Source organism: Crocuta crocuta, unplaced genomic scaffold (genome assembly GCF_008692635.1).
Source record: "Crocuta crocuta isolate KB4526 unplaced genomic scaffold, BGI_CrCroc_1.0 scaffold286, whole genome shotgun sequence".
Lineage (NCBI taxonomy): Eukaryota > Metazoa > Chordata > Mammalia > Carnivora > Hyaenidae > Crocuta > Crocuta crocuta.
The window spans coordinates 233,264-253,135 of NW_027530979.1; the positions used below are offsets into that span (position 1 = coordinate 233,264).

At 33.3% G+C, this 19,872-nt stretch overlaps 1 protein-coding gene across 1 annotated transcript in view; it reads left to right on the forward strand.

Annotated features, from left to right (window-relative positions):
* Positions 1 to 19,872, forward strand: part of ASCC3 (activating signal cointegrator 1 complex subunit 3) — a 328,548-nt gene that overhangs the window by 31,732 nt on the left and 276,944 nt on the right. The window contains exon 4 of the mRNA XM_077770165.1: positions 5,112 to 5,671. Within this exon, the coding sequence (XP_077626291.1) occupies positions 5,112 to 5,671 (560 nt within the window). The remainder of the gene's footprint in view (positions 1 to 5,111; positions 5,672 to 19,872) is intronic.

Sequence of the window (19,872 nt, forward strand, 5' to 3'; positions counted from 1 at the left end):
AATATAAAATGTTTTTAGTAGCTGGGCTGTGTTGCTGATGCTTAATAACAATTGGAATGAACTTCAGGTGACACTGATGCAGGGTTATAATAATATAATATTTACAAATGCAGATCAAGTGTTCAGTAAAATGAACACTTAGAGTTTTGCATAACATGAAAAACTAAATTTGCTCTGAACATTTCAATATTAAAATATAAACAGTAAAAGATATTCATAAAATATTTTCTGCTGAACATTGAAGATTTAACTGGTCAAGGAACTCATTTGTTAACAACTCATAAACTGAATATTAGTAGTTAAGGATGCAAGCAGTTGATGGATATTTTTATTCAATTTTCAATTAAAAAATTTCTCATTCTGTTTTAAGAATTCCCCAACTACTGTAGTGTAAGTTATTAGTTAAAAGTTATAATTTACAACCTTGTAATTCTTAGTATTTTGCTATCAAAGAAAACCTAGAAGTAAAATGTGTGTTGAGAATGATTTATGATTAGTCATCACTCAACTCTAATTTAAAAAATGTGTTTTATGTTAATCAGTCACGTTATATCTTTACAGTTTATTGTACATTTCACATTTTCTCTCAATGTAACTGAAGTACGCATGGCAAGTGTGTATTATTAATACAGAGTATTCTAGTAACCTAAGCATCATATCTCTTTAAATGTGTTGCAGTTGAAATGCCAGGTGATAGAGCCAGTTTTCTGATTTACAGTCTATCTTGTTTAGTGTTTTATGGATAGAAAATTTGATACTCAAGTGGGGAGTATCTAGACTAGCTTTCTTAAAGGTCTGGAGATACTAAGTTTCTCATTAAAGCTTTCGACAGTTGATTGGTGTATATCTTACTCTTCACTGATATTTTATCTTGAGGACACAACTAAGATTCTTAACATCCTCCCAGAACGATTAGGACAGTAAGTGGTGTGAAACAGAAGACTTGAAGAACTGGGAGCTAATGTTAACTGTTAAAGAGCTTTAGTCTTCTAAATCACTTAAACGTTTATCAGTTCTACATTGTACATAAAATAGAAATCGGTATTACGTTGTACCTAAAAATAACTTGGTTATTTGTTAACAAATTTAATTTTCAGTACAGTGGAAGAAAAGGACTATTGTTTACAAGTTTACTCTTTAGAAGTGCACCACACACACTTTCTGAGGTCTCATCTGTGTGGCGCAGTTATTTGTGCACTGGTTCAGCGAGTTGATGGAGAAGCGCTTAGGTTTCCTGTAGTTTCCCTTCTCCTGCCTTTCTGTTGAGCGGAGGTGGGGCCTGCTAGACTGACAGGCCAGACAGACAACCGGCTGTATTAACTTTCTTCAGATGTTTTCTCCATGTTTTACAGATACCTTTCATGTGGCTTAGTCACCGAAAGCTCTGAGTGCTGGCTTCGTGGGTGGGCAAGTGTTAGTAAACTGGGGTGGCCCATTTGTTGCTGTCAGCCTGCGGCCAAGGTCCTCTCCTCCAATCTTAAGCTGCTTTCTCATCCGGGTGGTCGGCCCACAGCCTATGGCCTGTGATGACTACGTCATCACGTGCGGACCGTGCGTGCTGGAATGCGTGTCGCATCTCTGGGCGGGCAAGGCACGCGTGCGCAGTTGCTGAAGGGCGGCGGGGTGAAAAGTTGTGTTTACGTGTCTTAGTGCTCCAGGGAAGTCCATTGTTTTCAGAATGCAGTAGTCTCTTTGTTGGAAAGCCAACGGTGACCACAGTGGTGTTTGCTAATGTCTTCAAGACGAATTCCCAGACTCCCGAATACTGCGCAGCGCTGGTTCACTTTTTAGAAACCACTTGTGGTATAAACATGTGTCCTACTCAAAGATACACTGGAGTAGATTGTACAGGAGAGTTAATTAGGCAAGGGTATTAACCTCATAGCTTAAGATTTTTTAGAGAGGGGCACATGGGTGGCTCAGTCGGGCGTCCGACTTTAGCTTGGGTCATGATTTTGTGCTCCGTGAGTTCAAGCTGGCGTGGTTCTCTGTGATGACAGTTTAGAGCCTGGAGCCTGCTTTGGATTCTGTGCCTCTCTCTCTCTCTCTGCCCCTCCCCTGCTCACATTCTGTGTCTCTCAAAAATAAACGTTAAAAAATTTTTTTAAAAGATTTATTAAAGAAATTGTGTGGTTTTTTGGGAAATAGATACTATAATTTAAAAAATTTGAAACCCTGAAAAAATGTTTTTGATCTTTGTAGATACGTTTTTTTTTAATTTTTAAAAATTATTTATTTCTGAGAGAGACAGCGTGAACAGGGGAGGGTCAGAAAGAGAGGGAGACACAGAATCTTAAACAGGCTCGAGGCTCTGAAGCTAGCTGTCAGCACAGAGCCCGACACGGGCCTGAAACCCACAAACTGTGAGATCATGACAGCTGAAGTTGGGTGCTTAACCTACTGGGCCACCCAGGTGCCCCAGGTCTTAGTAAATATTTCTAAGAGTCTGTAGTTATTTTTTTCTTCAAACGTGGACTCATAACTTATCTTTCTCTGATGCCATGGAGATTATTTTCTGGCAAGATGTATGGATCCACTGCATTATATTTAATGAATGCAAGAGATATAATAATAGTATTTAATTCCATTTTTGGTAAGAAATTAAGAGTATTCTCCCATTTGTTACTTTATTTCCTAAAGTGATTTGTCATTTATTTAGTAAATGAGAATTAGGGATAAATCTACTTTCTGGGAATTTACAGAGAATCAGTGTGGTGTAGTAGAATAACGTTGTTAGGAGTTAGAAGACTGCTCTGAATCTTGTTTAATAACTAAATAGCTGTTTTATCTCTCCCAAATTTTCTCTGAGTCTCCATTTTATCATCTGTAAGATGGAGCTAATTTTGTCAGGAAAGACCGAGATAATTTAATGTAAAAGTTCTTAGTAAGTTTAAGAAAAATCCCAAGGTGCAAAATATCTTTACAAAAGAATACATGTTTACAATGTTAGATATAAAGTGAATTTGAAAATGAGAGTTCGTTTTTATTCAGACTTCAGTAGTCCCAACCCTGTTGAATTATTTGTAGAATTATCACAATTCCTAAATTATTCAGAACCCAAGTTCTCTAAGCATCATGTATAGACTAAATAAAATGTACATAACTTATTCAATTATTTTAAAGCATTATTTAATTTATAGAAGTTTTTAGTCATGCATTTTCCTAAATAGAAAAGATTATATGTCCCATACTGTTCCTTAAATTTTTTATAATCATACAAGTAGAGTTTATACTTGAAAAAATCAGAAATAATAGCCATGTAAAATTGCTGTTAGAAGTAATAGCCATTGTAAAATTACCTTCACTAATAAATTATTAGTATTCTACACACATGTAAACAACAGATAAATTACTGAGGCAGTATGATATAGTGTAAAAACACTATATCTGGGGGCGCCTAGGTGGCTTAGTCGGTTAAACGTCCGACTTTTGCTTAGGTCATGATCTCGCGGTTCATGGGTTCGAGCCCCGCGTCAGGCTCTGTGCTGACAGCTCAGAGCCTGGAGCCTGTTTCCAGTTCTGTGTCTCCCTCTCTCTAACCCTCCCCTGCTCACGCTGTCTCTCTCTCTCTCTCCTAGAAATAAAAAAATAATAATAAAAAAACATTAAAAAAATTAAAAAAAAACACCAAAACACTATATCTGTACTTAGGTTAATCCAAGAGGTTTCTTTTGAGGCACCTATTTTGGGATATGAACAATGAGGGAGTACAACACTGTATACAATATTCATGCTCATGTTGAATGAAGCAATTAAACTGGATTCTGAAACATCTGTAAAATTCCAACAGTCGTAGACCTTGTGGAAGGTTACATAAAGGTGTGGAAACAGGTATAGAATAGGACAGGACCTGGTTTTTGGATGTTAAGAAATCCTGAAGTTGGAAATGAATAATGATGAGTAAGAAAGGGGGGGGGGGGGGGAAGATGGAGTCAACTCCTGGGATGACTTGAAAACATGAAAATATGATTTTGGATTGAATATCAAGCTGTACTAAGCTGCTTAATATTTGTGATCAATAAGTTTGTAGCAATGGTTTTAGTAATATAATGTAGTATTATATTACTAACTTTATTCCTTAAGGTCAGTCACATTGACTTTGAGGCCTTCTGAAGATTAAAATTCCTTTTTCTGCTCTTAGGCTACTTGAATTCTATGACACAATTATATGTTCTTTCCTTCTTTTATTTGAGAAAATCAGTTATGAGAAATTTATGTTTTAAAGAAGTTAGTGGCAGCTTCTTTACCTCCTTTCACTTTGGTAAGGAATTTACTTCTGGCCTTTGAACAGTGGATTCTTTTAAATGTTTTATAATATTGGCTAAGTTTATTTGAAAAGATTCTATTTGTGTCTATCCTTGATGTTAGTAAATGGTTTTGAGTGAAAACTATAAATCTATTTCTTGCCATTTCAGATTCACAGTACAAATTAGAAAGGAAGTTGTAGATCTCCTGAGGTTTTCTTCTAGCTCCAAAAGTCTATAATTCAGATGCATTTTACACCTTATTCTGGTTTATTTAACTAGCCCATGGAAACTCTTTTAAAAAATACTTTTAAGTAAGTTTTTAGCTAACACCTAAAGTTGTTTTCAGAAAGAGGTAATGAGTTGTTACTAGGTTTCTCCTTTTTTTAAAAAAAATTTTTCATTAGTGTTTTGTAGTTTTTCTTTTTTATTTATTTCTAGGAGAGAGTGAGAGACATTGTGAGCAGGGGAGGGTCGGAGAGAGAGGGAGACACAGACTCTGAAATAGGCTCCAGGCTCTGAGCTGGCAGTCAGCACAGAGCCCGACGCGGGGCTCGAACCCACGAACCGCGAGGTCATGACCTTAGCGAAAGTTGGACACTTAACTGACTAAGCCACCCAGGCGCTCCTAGGTTTCTCCTTTTTAGATAGAGAATGATTACTGATAATGATTTATTGACCTAATATGGTTCTTTGGGAATTTGGGAATAAATGTACAGGGATTTTTCTGCTCCGAAATTGGTTATCTTTATCAGTATACTTTCACTATTGAATTACCCAGAAGAATATTGGTAGTAGTTTTTTTGAAGATGGTAACTTGAACTGTGATTCATTTGAGCTAATTCTGTTTCTTTCATCTTCGAATAGTTGGAATAGATAATGGAAAAGAAGCAATTGAAAGTGCGGCTGCATTTCTCTTCAAGACATTTCACTTGAAGGACTCTGTTGGTCACAAGGAGACAAAAGCTATCAAACAGATGTTTGGTCCCTTTCCATCATCATCTGCCACTGCAGCTTGTCATGCTACTAATCGAATTATTTCTCATTTTTGCCAAGACAATCTGACTGCTCTTATCCAGATGACAGAAGAAGAATATGGTGATAGAGTTTTATTTGGTAAAAATTTAGCATTTTCATTTGACATGCATGATTTGGACTACTTTGATGAACTGCCAATAAATGGTGAACCCCAGAAAACAATAAGCCTTGATTATAAGAAGTTTCTGAATGAACATTTTCAGGAACAGTCTACCCCAGAACTCAAGCCTGTGGAAAAAACAAATGACTCCTTTTTGTGGTGTGAAGTTGAGAAGTACTTAAATGCAACTTTAAATGAAATGGCTGAAGCAACAAGAATAGAAGATCTTTGCTGTACTTTATATGATATGCTTGCTTCCGTTAAAAGTGGTGATGAACTTCAGAATGAGGTATAGTTGAAGTTATTCAAGTTTTATATTAATGTGAATGATCTTAGTAGCCTTTTTAAAACATAGTTAGCAAAGATGGTTTAACATTGTACTACTGTAAAATATATAACCAAGTGGCTTATCTAGTAGGCATGCATGTCTTTCCATTTAGTAGTTGTAGGAGAACTGTGAGTATAATGACTAGCAGAAGACTCTGAGGGCAAGACTCTGAGGACATGTTAAGATGTCCTCTTGTCCTGGTTATTGGCACAGTCCTGGTTAAATCTGTTGTCGCAGTATAATAATCAGTAGGGTCCCTTCTTCAAAGAGTATGTAGGTTTAAATGATAAGTCATATGATTACTCAACAAAAAAGGGTTAATGTTTGTATATTGTTTTAGATTTCTTTGATGAAAACATAATAAATTTCATAATGAAATTTATTTCATTATTTCATAATGAAAACATAATAAATTTCAAAATATTCAAAATTTAATATATTGAACGAGTTACTGATTTAGAAAAATATTTTTCACTAGTTTCTGTGTTTGAAAGAATAAGCTCTGAAAAACAGACTGATCCAAATAATTGGACTATTTTGTATTATGGAGTAAAGAACTGTCTTTATAAGTTTTTTATATCACACAAGGGAAAATGTTATTTTAATTATGTTCTATGCCATGATTAAGTCATGTTATCAAAATGATGAATTGCAGCAACGTGAAAAGTTTATCTTAAGGTGTTGGGTTTTGCTGTCAATATTGGCATTATATTCCTTTCCTGTTATAAATTTAAAATAATGTCAATTGAATGTTAATACTAGATGAATTGGATGAGTAGCATTTTAATGAAGGATTAAGAGAAGTGACATACTGTTACACAAAGGCCAGAGGCTTTGATATCAGATAGTCCTTCCTTTCCCACTTAAAATTGGTAGTAAGACTTTAGGTTATTGAATTTTCAGAGGCTGTTTTATTGTTGAGCTGTCTCACAGGACTATATGAATACAAAAATAATAGAATTGTTATAAGCTTTAAATGAGCTATTATATATGAAATGGTAAGTAGCATTTAGTAAATACTTATTACATGGTAGCTGTGATTATTATTTGTATTATTTTAAATCACATGGAGTATCGGTTAGGAATATAGAAAAAAATACTAGGTTTTTTTTTTTTTCAGAGAAAATTAATTAGCTAAACAGATATTGGAGAACTGAACCCATGGTAATAATACTAGGACTTTAGTTTGGAAGTAAGTTATTGTATTTGTTACTTCTTTGATCAGTCTCATTTATCTTGACTTTTTTACAGTTTAATTTATATCAGAGATGGTCCACATTCATAAAATGGATTTTTTCTAACATTCTGAAGATAATAGTATTGTTTTAAAAATTGTGATTTAAAGAGAAAATTCTACTGATACTTGCCTATCATAACTGAATACATAGCAGTTTTCTTATTATGATTATAGTAAACCAAAGATTATAAATGTGTAAGTAATTTTATTTTTCAGTTAGTCATAAAACTATTCACTTCCGAATATCTACAGTGAAGTTTATATTTCTTATTTCCTTGCTACAGTTTGTAAGTAGTAACTGAATCTGATTGCTGGAGAGAGAATGTATTTTAGTTCTTAAGTTTTTTTCATAATCTACCTCATTGTAAGGTCATACTGGATCCATCATGCATCTATCCATCCATATACTTGTTGTATACTTACTATATATGAGGTACAATGCTAATTATTGGACATAAAAACAATGAATTACTATAGCAATTGTTTCTCAAGGAATTAATTGTTCAGTAGGAGGAGACAAATTATTGCGTAAGTGTACTCAAATACCATAGGTATTGTGGTACTACCCCTGACTCTTGAGCAACACACAAGGTATCAGGGGCACAGACCCCCTGCACAGTCAAAGATCCACCTATAACTTTTGACTCTTCACCCCCAAACTTAACTACTAATAGCCTACTGTTGACTGGAACCTTACTGATAACACAAAAAGTCAATTAATAACATATCTGATATGTTATATGTATTATATTACTATATTCTTGTGATGAGGTAACCTAGAGAAAAGAGAATGCTATTAAGAAAATCATAAGGAAGAGAACATATGTTTACAGTAACGTATTAATTGAGAAAAAAAACCCACATATAAGTCAACCCACACAATTCAAACCCATGTTGTTTACAAGTCAACTGTATATATGGAGAAAATGAGTATAAAAGAACCAGACAGAGATTGTATGGAGTGCTTAGTATGGTAGGAAAAGTATTAATAGAGGAGGTTAATCTTGAGCCAAGTCTTTTTAAAAAAAAATATTTATTTAATATAATTTATTGTCAAATTGGCTAACATACAGTATGTAAAGTATGCTCTTGGTTTTTGAGGTAGATTCCTGTGGTTCATCACTTACATGCAGCACCCGGTGCTCAACCCAACAAGTGCCGTCCTCGATGCCCATCATCCATTTTCACCTCTCCCCCAACCCCCATCCACCTTCAGTTTGTTCTCTGTATTTAAGTCTCTTATGGTTTGCCTCCCTCCCTCTCTGTTTGTAACTGTTTTTTTTCCCCTTCCCTTCCCCCATGGTCTTCTGTTAAGTTTCTTAAGATCCACATATGAATGAAAACATATACCTGCCTTTCTCTGACTTATTTCATTCAGCATAATACCTTCCAATTCCATCCATGTTACTGCAAATGACATGATTTAATTCTTTCTTATTGCCAAGAAGTATCCCATTGTATGTATAAACCACATCTTCTTTATCCATGCATTAGTTGATGGACGTTTAGGCTCTTTCTGTAATTTGGCAATTGTTGAAAGCACTGCTATAAACATTGGGGTACATGTGCTCCTATGCATCAGCACTCCTGTATCCCTTGGGTAAATTCCTAGCAGTGCTATTGCTGGGTCGTAGGGTGGTTCTATTTTTAAATTTTGAGGAACCTCCACACTGTTTTCCAGAGTGGCTGTACCAGTCTGCATTCCCACTAGCAGTGCAAGTGGATTCCCGTTTCTCCACATCAGCATCTGCTGTTTCCTGAGTTGTTAATTTTAGCCACTTTGACCGATATGAGGTGGTATCTCAGTGTTGATTTGTATTTCCCTGATAATGAGTGATGCTGAGCATCTTTTCATGTGTCTGTTGACCATCTGGATGTCTTCTTTGGAAAAGTGTTTATTCATGTCTTCTGCTCATTTCTTCACTGGATTATTTGTTTTTTTAGTTGTTGAGTTTGGTAAGTTCTTTATAGATTTTGTATAATAGCCTTTTATCCAAATCTTGAGCCAAGTCTTAAACTATGACTAGATTTAACTTCTTCAAGTGGACCAGAAAGATAGAGAACATATTTTCAGTGTGAGCAAGAACATGGTATGTTTAAAGAGCTATAATCTATGTAGTGAGCCACTCTACAAATCTATAGATACACCCTGTGTGGTCTGGTTCATTGATTTTTCAGTGTTTAGTGGACAGTTTAACATGTATCAGTGGCTTGAGTAGTGGAGTTTTAAATGAGTCATCTGGTGTTTTAGTTTTTCTAACTGTGAATGAAAATAAACAACTATTATGATAGTTTTTACTTTATAGAATAAGTTATTCATACTTTATATATTAGATTCCTTTCTGGGCAATTGTATTCTGTTATAGCAATTTTTTTTTATCATTTTGAAGTGATGGTTCAGTAGAAAATTAGTTCATTACAATCACTCTTGACCAGTGTTATTTTCACTTCAAGGCATGCTATACATTATGTATTGTCTATTGACTTTATTTCCCCTTCTTTAAGCCTGGAAAGAGTATAATTTAAAGAGTAATCAGTATATGTGATAACATGGTTAATTTCCATTTCTTCTTTAGGTTTTAGTTGACTCTGGAATAGTAATATTTAATAACCATGCTCTGTGCTGTTCCTCCAGAAATTTAGTAGAACCATGGGAATATATTTTTACATATAATGTAAAAGGGGTGTATAAAAAGCTATGTCCATGCTGAAGGCATTTTTGTTCCCCAACATAGGATTTCCCAATTCAGAATTTAGTTTATTGACTTAAGACTGGTCAATAAAGCAGTTTTTAAGAACTGGCTATTTAAAGTTTATTTTCCAAAGACCTTTATGTTACTGTTGAACTAGTGTTGGAAGCATGGAAATAAAAACTGTGTGCATATGATCACAGTTACCACAAAGATGCAAGAAAGAAGTTCTAGTCTGAAATGTGTGGAGAAAAATAATGCTAATGACGATAGTATTAACAATAATGGCAACATTTGAGTGCCTACTGTTTGGAATAAGGCATTAAGTTAAGTGCTTTATGTGCATCACTTCATTTAATCCTCAACAGTGGTCCTGAAGTAAAAACTGTTAGAAACATCTCTAAGCACTGAAAAGGTTATACTTGGAGACACTTCACTTCCCCTCCTGCAAGTGATTAAAAAGAAAAGAATCATACCAAAGCAAATATAGAAAGTCTAATAAAATTTCATTTGTACTAATTTGTAGTTAAGGTGATGGCTTTTACGAACATCAAATTCTTTAAAAAAAGTTTTTCTCATTTTTTGGTACCTCTGCTTTCCTGGTACTTTTTTTTTTTTTTTTTAATTTTAGTTTGTTAACATCAAGTGCAACTTGATTTCAGGGGTAGAATTCAGTGATTCATCACTTACATACAACACCCAGTGCTCGAGACAAATGCCCTCCTTAATCCCCATCACCATTTTCCACCCTCCTCCCTCCATCAACCCTTAGTTTGTTCTCTATCGGTAAGAGTATCTTATGGCTCATTTCCCTCTCTCCTCTTCCACCCCTCTTTCCCATATGGTCACCTGATTGTTTCTTAAATTTCACAAATGTGTGAAATTATATAGTATTTGTCTTTCCCTGATTGACCTATCTCACTTAACATAATACAGTCTAGCTCGATCCATGTCCTTGCAAATGGCAAGATTTCATTCTTTTTGATAGCTAAACCCTCNTCATTTGATGGACATTGGGCTCTTTCCATAGGTGCCTGTTGTTAATAATGCTATTAGAAACATTAGGGTGGTGGTACTTGAAGGAAGTATTTTGTTCACTTCATGGATCATTGCTAATTAGGAAAAGGTAGCTATTTTGTGGAAATGTTAGGAAATTTCTCCAAGGTTACAGAGTGAATCCAGAATTAAATTCAGACATCCTATCTCCATTGTAGTGTACTTTCTTTGCCAGGAAATAAATCTGTCCATTTTTCTGTATTTAGTGCTTTGAAACAAAATATTTTAAAGATATTGAGGGATCTTTGGCTTTTATTATAATTCACAGTTTCTTTAGAAACAATTTTTTTTCCCTTTTAAAGAGTTCCAAATATGGAATTGGCTGAAATAAGAGAAAGGATGAAACCTTATAAAAAATAAGTTTTAATATTTCTGCAGATAATTAGTTACATTTGAAATACTTATATGTATCTGTGACTGTTGAACTAATAAAATAGTACACTTCTTAGATTCCCCAGTACCATCTTCTTTATCTTCCATACTTGGCACCTCTAAGGGCTTTTCTTCTTTTAACCTCTCACTCCTAATAATCTCTCTGTTAAGGCTACACTCATTATAATTAAGCCTTAGAATTTGATTGGGCTGGAGAGTCTTTAAGGTTCTTTATGCTCTTGAGGTATATTTATTACATATATTTATTCATTTTGAAAATATTTTTTAAATGTTTACGTATTTTGAGAGAGAGAGAGAGCCCCCACACGTGTGTACATGCCTGAATGGAGGAGGTGCAGAGGAAAAGGGAGAGAGAGAATCCCAAACAGCCAGAGCCAAACAGGCAGAGCATGTCTATCAGTGCAGAGCCTGATGTGGGTCTTGATCTCACAAACTGTGAGATCATGACCTGAGCTGAAGTCAAGAGCCAGATGCTTAACTGAGCCACCCAGGTGCCCCTTTAAAATATTTATTAGTTACAGCATTTTAGCCATCAGAAGCAAATAAGACTTGAAAGTTCCATGTTATTTTCTTAATCAGGACTCATCCTGATTAGTACAGGTATCTTCCTGTTGTTGATGTTCCATAATCAGAATTGTAGCAATAGGTTCAGTCCTAGTGGTATCATATAATGAACTTTCAACAGAGACTTTCCCCTTAAAATGTAGTACTAGTAACAGCAAGTCTACTATGTTTTCAGTGCCAATTATGTGTGGACCTGGACCAGGCTGTCCCTCTTAACTATGTCTTTCTTCATAGTCCTGAATGGTGGGGGTAGAATCCTCTGTATAAAGGTGGAAAACAAAATAAAACTGAGGCCCGTGTGTCTCCTAAAGTCATAAAGCAAGACACTGGTAGAATTTCTGGGACTTTTTTCCGAGCTTAGGCCTACTGTTCTATCTAGTATGCCATCAGATTCTTTGAAGAGAAGGGCCTGACTGACTAGACTCTCTGAAGGAATTTCTTTTCTTACTAGTCTGGGTAAAATTCGGTCCCTGTTTGCTTAACTGTGGTTGACTGTGGGCAGATTAATAAGCCTTTATGAATGTCAGCTTTCTATTTGTAAAATACTTGCTTGGAAATTTTTCTTTGGGGAATTGTGAGGTAATATATATGAAGTACTTAGGATAATATTTCAGATTGTAAGCTCTCAGATGTTAGTTTCTTGTCTTCCATTAATGAGCGTCATATATTTATGCATATCAAAGTTTTATTAGAGTGTATACACTATAGATCAGTATGTAAAATTTTATCAATGCCTTATATAGAGATGTTTCAAGTAATAAAGTGAAGCTTAAAGGCTAGGTCTTAATTCAGATAATTATTATTTTTACAACCTTTTTTCTATTTTGCTTTTGTAAGTCTCACTAATCCTAAAGAAAATCTTTTGAATTTAATTTTTGAAGTGAGTTCTGATTTTAGCAATTTTGGATAAAATAGAAAAGATGTTAATAGAAAAACATTTGGGAATATTGGAGACTTATTGAAGATATATTGGAGTATATGTATCTCTTGGTACTCTTTCAATATTAAATGCTATTTGCAGAGTTATTAATACTGATGCAAATATTGATAGAGTTATTGTGTAATCAGTTCTTAGGAAAAGTGAATTTTGAGTTGTATTGATATGATCATAGTTTGCTTTTGTGCATATGGGGCTTATTCTTTATAGCATTTGTGATTTGACATTTGCTGTTAGCATTATCTCTTGACTCTTTGCAGATGGTGTTACTTGACCCGTGCAAGTTCATTTCTGAATTTAACCCTGTTGCAGACATGTGCCTGATCCTAAAGAGTAGGAGTTATTTGGTTAGATTGTCGTCTGAGGGAAGACTATATATATATAGTATGTATTTGCTACAGCATAAATTATTCCAACATTCTTTGAAATTTTGATATAGAATAATTAGCATGGTTTATTACAGTGATTCTTGAACTGTTTGTTCTCAAAACTCCTTTACACTCTTAAAAATTACTGAGGACCTCTTAAAACTTCTCTTTATTTTTAATCAATATGTTCTATTGATTTATTAGAAAGTAAAACAAATTTGATATATTAAATGATTTAATAGGTATTATAAATTAATACTAAATCTATTATATTAATGTAGAAAATGAATTTATTATATTAATACTAATAATACTTAATCTGTTATATTAATATAAGTAACATTTTTATGAAAAATAATTTACCTAAATTTACATTTAAAAATACATAGTTTGAAGAATGGCACTGTGTTGCATTTTTTCAATTATTTTAATGCCTAGATTAATAGAAGACAACTAGATTCTTACATGTGCTTCTGTATTCATTCTGTTCTGATGTACATTATATAGCCTCTGCAAAACTCAATTCACTTTACACTCATGGGAGGATGAGAATGAAGGAGACAAATAATATTTTAATAAACAATTATATTAAATTTATTATGTTAAATAATAATGTTATTTATTTTTAATAATAATTTTGACTCCATGGAACTCTTAAATGGATCTTAGAGATTCTAGACCACACTTTGAGAACCACTGATTTAGTGCATATACTACAATTTAACAAGGAGGATAGGTTTTGGATAGAATAGGAGGATAGAATACAGGATTTAAAATATTATTGTGCTGAATGATATCATTAATGCTTTATGAAAAGATTTTTTCATCTATTCGATGCTGTACATTCTTCTTGGTAGTTTTAGCACTGTTCAACAGTAACACTGATATCAACCAGGTTGGAAATAAAATAGTGTTTTTTCAGTTATGAGGACCAAATATGTGTTACTTTTTCTATAGTCTTTCCACCAATGATCAGAAGAGCCCTTCCTCCAACCAAATTTGAAGAGAGCTGTCACTAGGTGAAATTATTTTGAGACATAGAGAATCTTTCGAGTCATAGTATTTCTCCAACCAATGTAGTATTTTTGGGTCTAGTGTTCCATCAAAATGGTGGTGCTTATATGATGAGGTGTGCTTGTTCTCATGAAGAATTTATTTTTTTCAGAAGGCATTCTTTTTTTAAATAGTTCTCTCATAATTGTTTTGTTGAACTGATTCTATTTCTATTGTATCTGCCATGTAGTCTTGAATTTGTACAGTGAGGCAACAAAATTGTAGGTATCTACTCTTTTATATGACTGTGTTTTAGACATATAATAGCAGTTACATTTTCTCTTCCTTATTTTTTTCTTTTAAATGTAAAACTCTTTCATTTTTTCTTTATGTTGACATTAATCCATTATCAACACAATTTGTGTAGTTGTTAAGTGCTCCATAAATATACCAGCATTGACTTGTAGAATGCTTTCATCATCTTGTCTTCAAGAATATTCAACTTTCAGCTACTTTGCCAGTCTATAAACTGTTAACCTAATAATCTCATAGGAAAATGAATTGACTATTTTGTCATGACTTTGTTCAGTGAATCCTGTTCTTTTTTGTTGTTGTTACATTACCATGTGTTAACTTTAAGCTTACAGTTAAGTAGTTTTCACAATCCATCATTTTTACCTTTTCTGTTTTCTTTTTTAAAATTGGGGAATTTGCCTTTCTCTGGCATTTCTATTTTTCTTCATTACTTCTCAGAGATAGCAGTGATTATACTTAAAATCCTTACCTGTTTAGTAGAAAATGGTATCTCACTATGTAATTGCATTTCATATTACAACTGAGGTTAATTTGTTTTTCATATACTTGTAGGCCACTTACTCTTTTCTTATGAGAATTGTTAAGTTTTAATTTGATGAAACGATCTTTTTTATTTATAAGAAAATTTAAACTGAGATTAAAAACATTTCCACAGATGTTTTAAGTGTTCAGGTAGGCAAATCTATTCATCTTTTTACCTAGAAATCTTCCATTAGTGTTAGACTGCTTAGAAAAGCACGTGATTGAAACTCCCAGGTTTTTTGACTTTTTTTCCCTTTGTAGTGTCACTGGTTTTTGGTAGAAGTTGACTTTGGATCAGATGTCTCTTTTCACTGTATTTGATTTATGGACACATATCTAAATATGTCCACATTGCGTACTCTAAAGTGATAGAGCTATTTTCTCCCAAGGTTCTTGTCACTTCCACAATGTTTACCACTTTAGGTTTTTCATTCCTGTGTTTACTTGATAAATGGTGAAATTTTCATGAGGAAAAGTCAAGAATCATTTGTTCTGCTTTGAGCTGAATGTAATTTGAGGAAAGCTCAAGATAAATATTTTACCTGTTATAACAGGTCTCTTGAGATTCATAATCTATACTGGGAAAGCACTAGCCATATTTTGTATTTATTTTGGTTGCGTGTTTTGTTCCTCTGTTTATGGCTATAGTTGTTAGAGTGATGGGCTGACTGTGAAATGATAAAATAGGTAAATAGAAATTCATATCCTTGTAACCAGAAATACTGTTAACTCCAGATAGGAAAATCTGGTTTAGCATCTGCATTTGTTTAAACAAAAAAATATTTTTCTTAACCAGTGGCTATTCCTTGCTTTATTTTTTGGCCACATTTAGGTTTTAAATGTATATTACTCCAATAAGAAAACAATGGTGTCATACTTGATAAAATCCATTGTTTTAGTTTAAAAAAAAAACTATTGTAAGTAAATGAGCATCCTCCTGTTGGGCAGAACTCCATCCCCATCTGTTAGTAGCCTGCAGTTAGACTCACAATGAAGACTTTTAAATACTTGCTGTTTCTAATCTGTGGCAGTAATAGATTTCAAATTATTTTGCTCTTCCTTGGACTGTTTACTCAAAGAGTAAGACATTTTGCCAAGTTTCATACTTGGTCTCTTATTTTTCTGTTTGGAACTGTTTGAGTATGCATTCATTCATTCGTCTATTGTGTGTCAAATACTCAGGTTTTGGGAGACAAAAAGGAAATCCAACAAAGTTTGATCACCCCACTCTTATTACCTTGAATTTAAAAGGGAAATGGGGCTCCTGGGTGGCTCAGTCAGTTAAGTGTCCAACTTTGGCTTAGGTCATGATCTCACGGTTTGTGAGTTTGAGCCTCCCATTGCGCTCTCTGCTGACTGCTGAGAGCCTGGATCTTGCTTCAGATTCTGTGTCCCCCTCTTTCTCTGTCCCTCCCCTTCTCACTCTCTGTCTCTTTCTCAAAAATAAATGTTAAAAAAAAATAAAACAGAAATGGGCAAGAAAATTATGTTTGATATAATGAATAGTATTATAACTAATTTGGGAGAACACATGCATTTTATATACTGAGAGATATCTGCAATATATTGATATGGAAAATAAGTAAGAGTGCATTTTATTAGTAAAATAAAGGATAAATTTCTGTTTTAATAATATTTGAGATTAATAAAAACATTTTAGATGTTTCAGTTGTCGACCTGTAACATAAATGACTATAGATTTAGAAATTGCTCTGAGCATTCATTTAAATATTTAATATATTAATTGTGTTCAACTTTATATATACATACACATGTATACACACATACATTCACTTATTTAATGGCTGGGGGCACCTGAGTGGCTCAGTCGGTTAAGCATCCGACTTCGTTCGGCTCAGGTCATGATCTCATGGTTCATGGGTTAGAGCCCCGCGTTGGGCTTTGTGCTGACAGCTAGCTCAGAGCCTGGAGCCTGTCTTTAGATTCTATGACTCCCTCTCTCTCTCTGACCCTTCCCTGCTCACACTGTCTCTATCTCTCTCTCAAAAATAAATTTAAAAACCATTAAAAAAATTTAGAACACTTATATAATGGCTGTAAATTTAAGGCAATTAAAATCAGTGTATTTTCTAAGAATCAAGCTATCAATTTGCCATGAAATGTAAAGTAAGCTATTAAATATACAGTGGTACCTAGCTGTAACCTTACTTACACATCTCTAATTAATTACAGCATGTGAGGAATAAATAGTGTTCACATTTCAAGTAGTTTTAATTAAGTTATAAGTGACCTTGGTTTTAGCTTTGTGTTAGATTAAGTACCTGTAAGTGATGAGTATTAGTTATTCTGAAACATAATTAATCTAATTCTCTGCAATGCAATAACAATTTGTATAATACATTTTTCCTGAGAGAAAAATAAATTCTAAATAAATGTTGTCCTAATTTTCATGGCCTTTTTAAATGTATTTAAGATTTTATTTTGGAGTATATGAATATTTAATAATTTTTTATGCCACAACCAAACTAAGAATAACTTAAAGTGTTATTAACATATCTGCTTTATGTAATTATTCCAATACTCAATTCCACATGGACTGTTAATTCAAAACATTTTTCAGTTACTTTTAACATTTTGTTTTATCATATTTCATTATTCTTAGTTTTTAATATGCACACCTTCTCATTTGACATACAAGTCTAAAATAGCTTATTATCTCAAAAGAAGATGTTCTCTAAATTGAATGTAGTTTTTCTTTAGATACTGTGTTTATTATAAATTATAATGTATGCTATTTAGTACATACAGTAGAGGTGCAGATACAACTTTAATTTTTAAAATGTGTATCTGTATAGTTAAAAAGAAAACACCTGGGTTTGCTTTCATTTATGAGAATCTGAATGCCTCCTTTTTTTCTTGGGGCATTATTATATGGACAATGGTGCATTATATGGTTTTTGTGATCCTCCTGGTATGCTTAGAATCCCAGCCTGAGTAGAGGATTTGTAAATTATGCTGTTTTAATACGTTAAGTTATTACAACTTCATAAAATAAACTTCTGGAGCTTTCTTTCTTTTTGCGTTTTCAAAAAAATTTCTATAAGAAATGATTCTTTCTCTGGCCTGTTGTCTTTTTGGAGGGCAGGCTTTAATTACCAATTCACATTTTACAGTAGTTGTTGGCTTATTCAGGTTTTTTATTAGTTAAATCAATTTGAAAATTATATTTTTTATGGAACTAGCCATTTTATCTGAGTACTCAGGTTTTTAGCTCTAAAGTTATTTATAATGTCTTTTATTAGAAAAAAGATGTTTATATTAGTTTAGAGTTGTATTGTCCCTTTTTTTCTATCTGCCTTTTCTGTATTTTCTCCATATTGATAGGGGTATGTTTTATTTTCAGAGAGCCACTCTTGGTTTTGTTGCTCTTCTCTTTATTTTTCTCCACACATATGCTTTGCCTTTTATTAATATACCATGTATTAGTTTTAAACAATAAGACATGGCTGTTTTCCAGCCTTTAGATACATAAGTGTTAGGACAGTTCCGTAGCTTTCTAGTTACACCCAGTTATAAAGAGGTATTTGTTTCACAGTGGAAATGAGTTTCTTTAAAATTTATAATCTGTTTACAGCTATTTGTTTTATGCTATCAGTAACAATCATGATAATATTTCAGACATTCTAAAAATGTAAGGTGATCTCAAGGACATTTTATTTGAAATGTGTTTATCAACATTAAGAGAATAGTCACTTTGGTAATAGACATATAATTTTTTCTTGAACCATATATCATCTTTTTAAAGAATATCAATGGACATTTAAAGACCAAGTTTTAAGCTTACAGAAAAATTAAGCAAAAAGAATAGAACATCTCAATATACTCTATTTGTTTGGTTTTTTTCACAGATCCTTTTTAATGGAAGCATCTGCTTTGTTGATCTCTTTGAGCTTCGTAGTATTATAAAGTCTTCATCACTGTGTTACATATTACTTTTCTCTGGAGTGGCCTTAAGTTCCATTGTTGATTTTGTTGAATATTATTCTTAGGAAAAGATTTCTTCATATGTTTTGGAATTTTAATTTTTATGCTGATATTGATTTCTAATTTTTCCCCTCTGCATCCCCCCTTACTCCCTGTCTTAAGATTTTTGTAGTAGTTGTGGCCCCAAGTGCCATTTCGGTAGTAGTACTTTTCAGCCTCTCTCATGAACAGCACAGCCCTATTCCGTTGCTCTGGCTTCAGCTAAGTTTCACTCCCATGTTGCACTGGGGCTTTCTCATGTAGGTTATCCCAGGGAGCAGTATTCCTGGCCATGCTGTCCAGAACTGGAACCCGTCTTGTTACTCATCTCTACCTGATGCTTTGCCTATTTTGCTTTAATGCTTGCTCCAAAGATATTTTTCTTGTTCTTAAGTTTGAAGTGTGTCTTTTAGGTTTTCTCTTTCTCTGTTTTACCAAAAGAGGTGCTTTAAAGCATGAAATTTGTGTCACTGTTCCTTTTTCATCTTAATTGCTAATACTTGTTCTTTCGGAAGGTAGTCTTCTTCCTTTCTTAAGCATAAAGGGGAAAAGATATTCTTCAAAGTAATTTTAAGGAGAAATTTAAAAGTAAAATCTATTTTAGTGTTTGTGGGTTGTTTGTTTTAAAGGAGAAATAACTTGTCATCCTTATAGGATCATCATTTTTTTTTTTATTGTGGCAAACTATTTAAGGGTTTAGCTATTTAAGAACATTATAAAAACTGAAAATTAGAGTAACTAAATTCAGTATGTAGAATGTACATGCCAATTGTCACAATCAGCGACCGATAAAAACGTATTCAACTGTTATTTCTATTTAGGGTTAAAGTGGAAATCTGAGTTAGTTCAAGGGAAAGGAAAATAATCATCATGGTTATGTTGCTTTAATAAGAGTAACAACTATATATAGTTTGTATAGTAGTTTGATGATTCTGGGAAGAAACAAAAACAAACCCTAAACCAGGAACTCACTGCTTATATTATTATAAATATTTGCTTTATTTTAGTACTTTTAGCCCTGTCTCTAGTTGTATATGAGTACTGGTTCTCTTAATTTTGTTGCTTATGCATTTTATATATCAACTGATACATAAAAAAAAGTT